Below are 11524 nucleotides of genomic sequence, written 5' to 3'. Positions count from 1 at the left end.
TTGTGTGTATTTGTGTTTATGCCACAGTGTACCTGTGGAGACCAAAGAACGACTTGTGGTAGTGGGACCTCTCCTACCACCACGCGGGTCCCTGGGATCAACCCCAAATTGCCAGGCATGGCAGTAAGCACCTTTACCATCTCCATCCAAGGTCTAGAGATAGTGACCACGAAGCGAGTGCACCGCTGCAGTACTGCCTTTGGCCATGAGGGGGCACTCGCGACAGCATCTTAGAGGAGCTAGGCTTGTCCTAAAGATGCTTATTCATGGCAGATGGATATGTGGAGGAGGAAAGCTGGCGTCAGTCATGAAAATAAAATCATTTTTCCTGATAAGGTTTTCTCGCTGGAGCCTGGTTGAGCTTGAACCAACAAACAAGACCAAGAAGTTTCTGCCAAGCTGGGAGAGCAGAGGAAATTTACTCAGGCCTGTTTTCCTCTTTATTAGTTCAGAGTTTATGACCCGCTGCCTGCAGGGAATGTTTTTGTGTACAATTCAAACAGTCTGTTTTCCCATTCCCTGGAGTGCCGTGCTGGAACAAGCCTGGGCTGATGACAGACAGCCCTGTGTTGACCTCAGAGGGCAGCACAGAAGTGTGTATGTGGGCATAACTCCAGGCCTTGGGGTCAGGCTAGCAACAACCGAGGCTGATTTAGCCCGCGACTGCCTCAGGGTTGATACCTCCAACACTTCCCCCGCGAAAGGGAAACCTCAGAAGGCCAAGAGCAGAGCACAGGCTACTGTTTGCTCAAGCCCAGTTTTACAGTGTTCCGTAGACTGCCTAGCCGGCCAGCCTTCCTGCCTCTCGGTCGGCCAAATGTCTGCCTTTCCCTATGTGGATACAGAGTGGGGTAAAAGAGAAGATGCTGGTTCAGGTCCTGCTTGATGGCAGAAGATGCCTCAGACTTAATAAATTCTGAGCCCCAAGCAGGAGGAACCCGGCAGGACAGCAGTTTCCTCTCCTGTCCTCTCCAGAGTTGTCAGGACCAGAGCGCCACCAAACTGCCAGTTTGTCTCCATCCTGTATTGAGGCCCACTTCTCATCCTGGCCCTCCATCTGTCCCTCTCCTGTGGCTCCAGTCAGCGTGAGGCTCGACCTCCCCAAGCAACTCCCTTAATCTCTCTGACCTAAGGAGTCAGGGCTGATTATTTGGGAGGAGAGGAGGAGAAAGTTCTTGGAAGAAAGGAGGCCAGGGAGGACAAAGAGAGTTGACACAGGAAGGCTGGGTGGGAAGAACTAGGGTGTCAGGTAGGAGCAACTGTGAGAGACAGCGCAGACAAGCCAGGCATAGCTGCTCAAGTAGGACTTAGATCCATCTTCTTGGGACCCAAGGAAGAAGGCCAGGAAGGCCCATTTCTACACTCTGCTTCCTGGAAGGAAGGTCTCTCATGGACCTCAGAGCTCAGCTCTGAGGCAGGTCACATGTGACCTCTGGAGTTCAGACACTGGTCACGTAGCATATGCTTTCAGGGCACAGTTGCTTCCTGGCGCCGTCCTTGTCTTCTGAGCTAAGACCCTGCATTGGGGCAGACTCCGAGATGACATCTTCCACCTTGGCTTGCCCATTTTGCTTCAGCTTCTTCTTCTTCTTCTTCTCCTCGGCGTAGAAGCCCCCGCCGATGAAGAGCGAGGCTGAGAGGAGCACGAAGCTTGAGACGTAGAAAATGGACTTGAAGTTGTTGGTCATGTCCAGCAGGAGCCCTGAGGGATAGAAAACGAGTTATTCCATTACGGAAGCTGGAAGGGGTCCTCCAACTAACTTGTGCATTTGAGGAGGGCAGAGCATTTAGATTCACAAGAAACTGGGACTGGTACCTTGGAGGTGCACAGTAGATACGTGTGGAATAAAAGGAGGGGAGGAAACACCTGGCTTCTGGCCTAGGCAGATGTCCTCCCCAGGAGAGAACCAAAGGGCCCTTTACCCTTCTTGACAGGGCAAACGGAGAGAAGGGTCAGTGGAATCTGAGCTGTTTGCCCAGTCATGACTTTTGGCCCTAACCCTACCTTTTTAGGCATTTATTTGCCTGCAGAACTTCCCGGGAAACTGGAACTCACTGATACTGGGTGATGAGGGTACACACCTTTAATCCCAGCACTTGGGAGGCAGAGGCCAGCCTGGTCTACAGCATGAGTTCCAGGATGACCAGGGCTACACAGAGAAATCCAGTCTCGAAAAAAAGAAAAAAGGAAAAAAAAAAGCCGAAAAACCAAAAAAGCAACTCATTGAGCTGAGTGTAGATAGTCTGGCCACAGTCACCGCCGCACCGCTGGCGTGCCGGCTACCCCCAGGACCAGCTTTCTCTCACCCGCCCTGATGGTCTCCCTCAGGTGTGCAGCGTGCAGCAGCCTTCCCCTGTGGGCCTCATCTTACAAATTCTGCTTCTTTTCCTCCTAGCGTCAGCCCCCACGTGTCCCTTTGCTGCCATCCTTGAAGGTCAGGCCCGAGAGTGGGGCTTTGACCGGGTGCACTCTGTGACTGGGTAGAACTGGACGTGTTCCCCTCTGCATTCTGTAGCTGGCATTCTAGCTCAGAGAAAGAACAATTGCCTGGGACTCACAGGCGGGAGAGCCAGGCTGTTAATTACAGTAAATGCAGGTACGGCTCTCATCCCTCTTATCCGTGAGTGTACCCTTTGCTTCGGACCTTGGGATCCTTATGCAAGGCGGTGCCTTTTATCATTGTGCTTCACTGATAGGAGAAGAGGGGCAGAAAAGGTGACGACAGATTCACATAGGCCTGGAGTGCAAACAAACCTCTTCCCTCTGTTTCTCCTTCCTTCTCTCCCCTCCCTTAAAAAAATCTTTTACTAAGCTGGGTGGTGGTGGCGCATGCCTTTAATCCCAGCACTTCAGAGGCAGAGGCAGAGGCAGGTGGATCTCTGTGATTTTGAGGCCAGCCTGGTCTACAATAGCTAGTTCCAGGACAGGCTCCAAAGCTACAGAGAAACCCTGTCTGTCTCGAAAAACCAAAAAAACAAAAACAAAAAACAAAACAAAACAAAACAAAAAAAACCTTACCTTAAATGTATGAATATTTTGTGTTCATGTGTAAATGCATGTCACATGTGTGCAGTACCCACAGAGGCCTGAAGGGGGCATTGACCCCCCCCAAGCCATCACGGGGTATTGGGAACTGAACCCAGGTCCTCAGCAAGAGCAACAGTGCTCTTAACTGTTGAGCCATCTCTCCAGCCTCTCCTTCCCTTAAAAGAGATTCATTTATGTATTATAGGTGTTTTACCTGCGTGTCTATAAGTGTACTGTGGAGGCCTGAAGAGGGCGCTGTACTCCCTGGAGCTGGAGTTATGAACAGTTGTGAACTACCACATGGGTGTCAGCAAGGAACCCGGTCCTCTGTAAGAGCAGCAAGTGCTCTTAGTTCTCTCTCTCTCTTTTCTCTGACGGAAAGGCTGAGACAGGGTCTCATATAGCCCAGGCTGGCCTCAAACTTGCTCCGTAGCCAAGGGTGACCTTGAACTCTTGATCTTCCTGCCTTCATTTCTCAACTGATGGGATTACAGGTGTGTATCACCAAGTCTGGCCAAGCCTATATTTTCATACCTTGATTGTCAGGTAGATAACACACTATAGCATGGTCCCTGATCTTCTGGGGGAAAGGTGAGGATCACAGATTCAAGTCCCTTGCGGCAGTGGTAGACCGGGCTCAAATCTGATCAGACGTTCTCCTTTGCTTTGCTCCCTATGTCCTACCTGTACAGGCCCTACCTGGGCCTGGCTGCCCTCCCTCCCCGGCTCTCACCAGCCAGTGGTGGAGAGATGAGAGAAGCCACGCCACATAAGACCGTGAAGAGGCCCAGCGCACTGGGGAACCGGTCCATTGGGACGGTGTCCATGAGGACCTCGAAGATGAGGATCCCGATGCCGCACATGGACAGGCTGTACACCAGGCAATAGCTCAGGAGCACCGAGAAGTCTGCCGATACTGTGCATATTAGGTTGGTGAGCCCGTTGACAAGGATCGCCGCGGTGAACAGATACTTCCGGTAGGCTGCCAAACTCTTCCTGCCTGCCAGCAGCCCCGCCACCGGCCGCAAAAAGATGTTGCAGAAGCCAATGACTGACATGAGCATGGCCGCCCAATACTGGTCCACCCCGTGGTGCATGGCGTACGGCACCAGGAAGATATGCGGCAGTGGGAAGCCCAGCGTCATCCACGTCACACCCACTACATATATGCAGAAGCCCATATTGTGCCGAAGGAGGTCCAAGGCCAGGTGATACCGGATGGATGAGATGCACGTTGCCAGGCAGCTGCGCGTAGGTGTCTTGGAAGGTGGAGGGGGATCTTCTTTGGGCTCAGGGGCCACGTGGGTGGCAACCGGCCTCAGGATGGCTCCGCATACACAGCAGTGAAGAAGGATGCCACCAAAGATGAGGAAGGCGCCTCTCCAGCCCAGCGTTTCCAGAAGGTATCGGGCCAGCAGCGGCCAGAGAGTGACACCCAGGGAGTTGCCTATGGAGGCCAGGGCATTGGCCAGTGGCCGGCGGCTGACAAAATACAAGCCCATCACTGTGATGCTTGACTGGAAGCTGAAACACATGCCCAGGCCTGTAGTGCGAGAGGGAACATCAGCTCAGGGACATTCTAGGACTTTCCATCTCCACACGGAGTAGGGGTCTTGGCTCATGTTGTCTCCTTTGGCACTAGGCCAGATACACTTCCAAGTTCCCATGATGGAAGGTACCTGACGACCTGTCTGCGAGCTTCTCACCGAGCTCTTCCTCCCAGTTCTCCTCTGTGCAGCACTACAATAACGCACGCCTTTAATCCCAGAACTCAGGAGGCAGAGGCTGGTAGATCTCTATGAGTTCAAGGCCATCCTGGTCTTCATAGGGAGTTCCAAGCCAGTCAGGGCTCCATAGTGAGACTTCGTCTCTAACAATTTTTTTTCTAGAGTTATTAATTTTATGTGTATGAGTGTTGTGCCTGCATGTCTATGCACCATGTTCATGCCTGGTACTTGTGGAGCTCCAAAGAGGACATAGGATCTTCTGGAACTGGAGTTACAGATGGTTGTGAGCCACCTTGTGGGTTCGGGAACTGAACCCAAGTCCTCTTGCCAGAGCAACAAGTGCTCTTAACTGTTGAGCCATTTCGGCCGGGCGGTGGTGGCGCACGCCTTTAATCCCAGCACTCGGGAGGCAGAGGCAGGCGGATCTCTGTGAGTTCGAGACCAGCCTGGTCTACAAGAGCTAGTTCCAGGACAGGCTCCAAAACCACAGAGAAACCCTGTCTTGAAAAAGCAAAAACAAAAACAAAACAAAACAAAAAAACCTGTTGAGGGGCTGGAGAGATGGCTCAGAGGTTAAGAGCATTGTCTGCTCTTCCAAAGGTCCTGAGTTCAATTCCCAGCAACCACATGGTGGCTCACAACCATCTGTAATAAGGTCTGGTGCCCTCTTCTGGCCTGCAGGAATACACACAGACAGAATATTGTATACATAATAAATAAATAAATATTAAAAAAAAACCTGTTGAGCCATATCTTCTGACCCTAGATTTATTTTTATTTTTAATTGCACATATGTGTATGTGTGTGTGTGTCTGAGTTCCATGCCTGCAGAGGTCAGAAGCGTCAGATCCTCTGGGGCTGGAATGATGGTGTTTTGTTTTGTTTTGTTTTTGTTTGTTTGTTTTTTGTTTTTCGAGACAGGGTTTCTCTGTGGTTTTGGAGCCTGTCCTGGAACTAGCTCTTGTAGACCAGGCTGGTCTCGAACTCACAGAGATCCGCCTGCCTCTGCCTCCCGAGTGCTGGGATTAAAGGCGTGCGCCACCATCTCCCGGCTAATGATGGTGTTCTTAACATGGGTTCTGAGAACTAAACTCAGGTCCTCTGCAAAAGCAGTATACACTCAGCCACTGAGCCGTTTCTCGAGCTCTTCACAGTGACATTTTAACATCAGCTATGAATGCCTCCCGAAGACTTCCTTCACACTTAAACAACCTAAGTGTTTCCTCCATCCTGGAAGACCACGGTTTGACTTTGGCCTAAGTCCTGGGATCCATCTGAAGCCACTCCTGTCAATCACGAGGACTAAACCCTACAGGCTCCTCCTCCTCTGGACAGCAAATTGACCCCATACTTTGTGACCTTTCCCAGGGCGGTATCTTCTGCCTGGACATCAGCTCCCCAGAGGGGTCTCTTGCTTCTTTCTGTACCTCCTCTGCCCCATAGTGGTCAGTGCGGGAGAAAAAGCTCCCAAAAGGAAGTCCCACCCCCAGCCCTGTGCCACTACACACTGTCTCCCACCTGCCTGCCCATAGGTGGCAATCTAGGTCTCTTCCTCTCTGCAGTCCAAAGCCTGGTTCCTGACCCCCTCACTCCTCTGTCTGCTGTCCGTGGGGCAGTGGCTCACAAGTGGCTTCAGGGTTAAATCTCTATTTCTGCCCTTTGTCCTGTCTCCTCGCTCACTAGCGATCGAGCCCCTCCCACTAATAATCAAGCCCCTCCCAGCAGCAATCCAGCTCCTCCCACCAGTAAATTCTCGGGTTTGCATCATTTTTTCCCCTCTTTACTGGACCGTTCTTTGTGGTGGCGCACGCCTTTAATCCTAGCACTCTGGAGGCTGTGCAGGCACATCTCTGTGAGTTTGAGGCCAACCTGGTCTACATCTAGAGTTACAAAGTTCCAGCCATTTCACTCTGTAGCTTAAGGTGGCTTGACACTATGTAGTCCAGTCTGGCCTCAAACTCACAATGATCCTTAAGACAGGATCTCATTATGTAGCCCCGGGTATCTTTCCTCCTGACTCACTTCCTGTGGTGGTCCCATCCCCTCAGGCCAGGAGGCTCTCACACCCCCCCCCCCCAGCCCTGTCCTTTCCCATACTCTCAAGCATTTAAGCATCTGAATGGACCTATCCCCTGACTGTCTTTCTCCCCTGGGCTGACAGCAATCCCACCCGCCCTGCGCCTTTGAGTAGCGTGACAGTTACCTGTGATCAATCCCGCCGTGAGGAAGAGCTGGCTGAGCGAGCCAGAGAAGGAGCTGACCACCATGCCCAGGCTGGACAGCATGCCCCCCAGTATCATGGTCACTCGACAGCCAAAACGTTTTATCAGGATGCTGCACAGGGGTCCTGTAGGCGAGACCAGTGGCCGTGGGTGAGGAGGTCTGGAGTCAGGGCACAGTAGGGCTGGGAGAGGGGTTCTGGGAGGAACTAGCCAGGACCTTAAGAGAGAACTAAAATCTGCTAGCTTAGCTTCTGTTCCCCACCCTGCCAAAGGCTGGCCATGTGGTTCCAGGAAGGCTTGACGCTCCTTTCTGCCTCGGTTTCCTCCCCTAGAGAATGAGTGGTTAGATGAGGTGACCACAATAAGAACATCTAAAGAGCATACAGAACCCTCCACTCTCCTAAGCTGAGAACAATTCCATGTGGGTCTACCGATCTGGGATCATGACCTAAATGAGCATCACACCTTGGCTTGGGGTTCGCCCCAGAAAGAGTCCCCTAGAACACTTGGCCTCAGTCTGCACCTCCAGGTCTTGCTCTCATCAACTCCACAGTCTTCTGGAAGATTGGACCCCTCACCTTCCAACCTCGTGCCTTTGACTGGGGTCCTGGACTACTCTGCACATCCTTGCTCTGAGTGTTGGAGCGTCAGGGAGACAGATCAGGCCAGATTCCCTCTGCCTTCTCTCGCTGGTTCCAGCCATTACCCAGACCGTGCACCTAGGGACTGGTAGCTCAGGGGGTGAGAGGATGTTCAGCTGTAGGCCTTGGGCTCTGTCTTTTGAACACACAGAAAAACAGAGAGATTGATTGGGACAGAGAGAACGATTGAAAAGGGAGATATACTGCGAGAGGGAGAGAGAAACAGAGAGAGGCTGGAAGAAGGGAGAGTCTGAGGGATATAGAGAGGCAACTGAGAGAAAAAGGGAGGGAAGAAGGAAGGAAGGAATCCAAACTGTTGCTCCCTGAATCCAAACTTAAACAACTGGCTCCCTGTGAAGAAGGGACTGTCTCTCCCCCAATTGCTTTCTTAGTAGCCCTACTACATCCGGCAAGTAGAAACCAGCCAGATTGGCCAGCTGTTCCTAGATCTCACAGACCCACATCTTTGAGCATCCTGCCCCCAGGGAAAACATACAATGGAGTTTCTCGTGATAACTTAGGAGGGCAGAGAAAGTGTATGCACACACAGCACGTGTATGTGGATCTTTGATGGGAGGAAGTGCGGTTTGAGCCAGCGTAGACACGAGAACAACAGAGGGAGGGTAACGGTCTGACACTCAGAAACAGTCCCGCCAAGGCTGCTCTTGCCGCGGCAGAACTGACACTCAGAAACAGTCCCGCCAAGGCTGCTCTCGCCGCCGCGGCAGAACTGACACTCAGAAACAGTCCCGCCAAGGCTGCTCTCGCCGCCCTGGCAGAACTGAAACTAGCCTTGGAAGGGGTGTGACTGCCGGCCCACGTGTCTTCCCCACCTCTGGGACTTTACCTGTCTCGGGAAGGTGACCTTGGGAAGAGCTCCAAATCACAGGTGAGGAGGGTGTGGAGCTGGGGTGGAGATCTTGAGCAACCTGTGCCCTCTGCCTGGCTGGGTATTGTTCCCTCCTCAATCTCTGCAGGCCTTGCCCTTGGTGTTTGTGTTCCTCCCTTTACTCGCCAATATTTTGGGTGAGCAACAGGCTTAGCACACTTATGTAGGAGAGAAGATGGCCAGGCAGGAATCTCACACCAAAAAGTTGCTCATGTGTCTGCGACAGGATAGTGAGGCCAAAGCTGGCTGGTGAGTTGGGGTTTCCATGGGATGCCTAGTCTCCAGTCTGTCATCGAGACCCCTCCTCGACTTGCGTGATAAAGATCCACCTGAGATTCCCACTGGACTCCCAGCCCTGAAGGCCAGGAGGTCACACATTCTAGGGCCATCATGGAGGTTGACAATCTCCCTGCTGCACCATCACCCCCTCTGCTAATTTCCTTGTTTCTCAGTGTGAGAGAATTATCTGGAATAACCAACCATCAGGCTGATGGAGGGAGTGGCAGAAAGTTGCTGGGGAGCTGGGATCAGCAAAGCCAAACAAACGTGTGTGCGTGTGCGTGTGTGTGTGTGTGTGACACAGAGAGAGACCTGTGGATAATTGGCTTTGCTCTCATTGACCGAGCCCACTTTGAGGTTTCTTTCTATAGCGTAACCCTCCTAGGTGCTGGGAAGATGTCCCTGGTGCTACTTGGTGTGGTTGGAGAACACGGAGGAAGGGAAGATGCGGTCTGTCTTCTCTCTAAGCTCCAGGCTTTGTTGGGGGGGGCTTTTCCTGTGTCCCCTCTTTATGGCTTGTCCTTTCCTATCCTGAAGCCGCACTGAGGATCTCTAATATACTAACAATTCACAGCCCCATATATTTCCTAGCTCTTACTAGCTCCAGGACGCACGAGGTCTCCCCGTCACATCACATGGGCCCTGGGCAGGATGCTGGCTACTTTCTCCTTATTGTAGGGAAGGAAAGGTCCTGAGAGACAGCCTGGCCTGGGACTGCTGGTCCTAATGCCAGCGGTTACTCAGTCTGTCATTGAATGCCTCTGCTCTAGATCAGTCATTGGGAGGACTCTGGAATCATTACCTGGCTGTGTGCTTCAGGTGCCACCCCCACTTTCCAGTCCCTGATGCAGCACAGACTTCTAGGAACAGGACTGGATCTTAGCCAAGGGGGCCAGGCCCTGATTAAATCAAGCAAATCTTGGGGATATATCCAGGAGGTGGAGCCTATAGCCTCAGAGAGAGGGACCTCGTAAGTCAGGAAGATCGTGTGTCCCCCACCCACAGAGCCCCCAGCAGACCCTTTCGTCCCTTTTCCCTCACCCCCTCTTCAAGATGCTCACCCCCACCATGGAGCATGGCCCCCATGATGGAGGGAAACCATGAGATCTCACTGTTGGTGGCCTGGAAGTCACGCTGCAGATCAGTGAAGAAGACGCCGATGCAGGAAGGGAAGCCCAAGGTGAGGGCCTGGGTGACCATGCAGGCCAGCAGGACTACCCAGGCCCATCGGCCATCTGGTTGTTCCAGAACCTGGGGCATTCTCAGCTCCTAGGATTGCCACAGCCTTACGGTTACTTTGTGGCCACAGCCTGGTAGAGAAAGGGAGGCTGTGGTTGGCAGGCTGCCAGCCCTCTCTCAGCCCACCTGCCACCCTGCCTGGGTGACTCAAACTGCTTCTTCCTTATACTCCAGCCCCAAGTATCAAGGAGGGGCACCGCCCCCTGGGAGGTGGCAAGAGGCCTTTGCATTGGCCTTGGCATTTCCTTCCACCCTCTTCCCAGGGACAGCCTGACTGGAGGTGGCAGGAAAGCCGCTGGGGCGGGGCTGGCAGTGGCCAATGGCATAGGTGGGTCAGTGGAATTCTCTCTAGCTATTACATCACCTGGGAACTGGCAGGCAGCGGCTTCTAAATCACTTGATAACTGTTTCCAGATGAGTGGACCATGGGTCAGTAAGGTCCTGGTGTCTCTCAAGCTGGATATGGATCCATTTCTAAACTTCCTTCGTACCAAGCTGCCTTCATTCCAGCACCAACTTTCGCCACACCTCAGGATCAAACCAGTTCACCTTCAGTAAGCAAGCTGTTACAGAGGGCACTCAGCAAGGACACCGGGCTCGAAGGCTGCAAGGGGAGCCTTTTGTTTTTTTGGGTTTTTTTTTTTTAGATTTATTTATTTATTATGTATACAACATGCCTTCCTTTTGGAACCGCCTTATAATACTCCTTTTTACAAGGTATTGAAGACCAAGAGTCTGAGCTACACAGCTCGGCTGAATCCTGTTGCTAAGGGTGTTTTTCTGAGTACACCCCACATACATAGAAATATGACACCATCTCCCCCCCACCTCCATCCCTTTATTGCATTTCCTCTACCCATCCCTTTTTCTTTCCTTCCTGCCTGCCTTCCTTCCTCTGTCTCTCAGAGGTCCATTTGCCTCTACCTCCTGAGTGGTAGGATTAAAGGTGTGCATCACTATACGTGACTTAATTAGTTAATACTGTAAAAGGAAGTCTTACTTCCGTAGCTTAGGGTAGCCCACAACTCACTTTGTAGTCAGTGTTGGCCTTGACCGGGTGGCAGTTCTGCCTCACTCAGCCTCCCACACTAAGCTCCCAGCTTCGGCCTCTCGTTTATGCCTGCGAGCACCATCATTTGTAGGAGACCACCATAAGACTTACTCACGCCCACGACAAATGGCCTTCTGTGAGCTCTGGGCACACCAGATCGAGGAACGATGCATCCTCCTTGTCAAAGACACAGAAAGAGAGACAGGGTGGAGTGTAACACGGAACACCAGCTCTCAGTCTGTGTCACACCCTCCACGGGGCATCTCACACCCTGGCCCAACAGATTGCCAGGTGACACTTCCAACTGTCCCGGACTCAGCTCAGCCTGTGGTCTGTCCAAGCCCATAGCGGGTGGGGATAAGGCGCTCTGCCTTTCCATCGCCTGTCTGTCTGTCCGCCAATCCCTTGCTGACTCTGCTTCTTTACTCATGGCCCCCGTACTTCCTCT

The 11524-nt window shown here is 52.4% G+C and overlaps 1 protein-coding gene across 3 annotated transcripts; it reads right to left on the bottom strand.

Annotated features, from left to right (window-relative positions):
• Window positions 1-1439: 1439 nt before the first annotated feature.
• Slc16a5 (solute carrier family 16 member 5) lies at window positions 1440-10046 on the bottom strand. Of its 3 annotated transcripts, XM_057776787.1 has the most exons (4): window positions 9848-10046; window positions 6959-7102; window positions 3762-4571; window positions 1440-1702 (listed from the first exon to the last, which is right to left on the bottom strand). In XM_057776787.1, the coding sequence occupies exons 1-4, from the start codon at window positions 10044-10046 to the stop codon at window positions 1440-1442; spliced, it is 1416 nt and encodes a 471-aa protein (XP_057632770.1). The 3 variants fall into 3 exon arrangements, with proteins under 3 accessions (XP_057632770.1, XP_057632771.1, XP_057632772.1); XM_057776788.1 differs by lacking the exons at window positions 3762-4571; window positions 6959-7102; XM_057776789.1 differs by lacking the exons at window positions 3762-4571; window positions 9848-10046 and having other exon boundaries at window positions 6959-7055.
• Window positions 10047-11524: the final 1478 nt, after the last annotated feature.

Source organism: Chionomys nivalis, chromosome 7 (assembly GCF_950005125.1).
Source record: "Chionomys nivalis chromosome 7, mChiNiv1.1, whole genome shotgun sequence".
In the NCBI taxonomy this organism is placed as follows: Eukaryota; Metazoa; Chordata; class Mammalia; order Rodentia; family Cricetidae; genus Chionomys; species Chionomys nivalis.
This window is presented reverse-complemented; position numbering and strand designations above follow the sequence as displayed.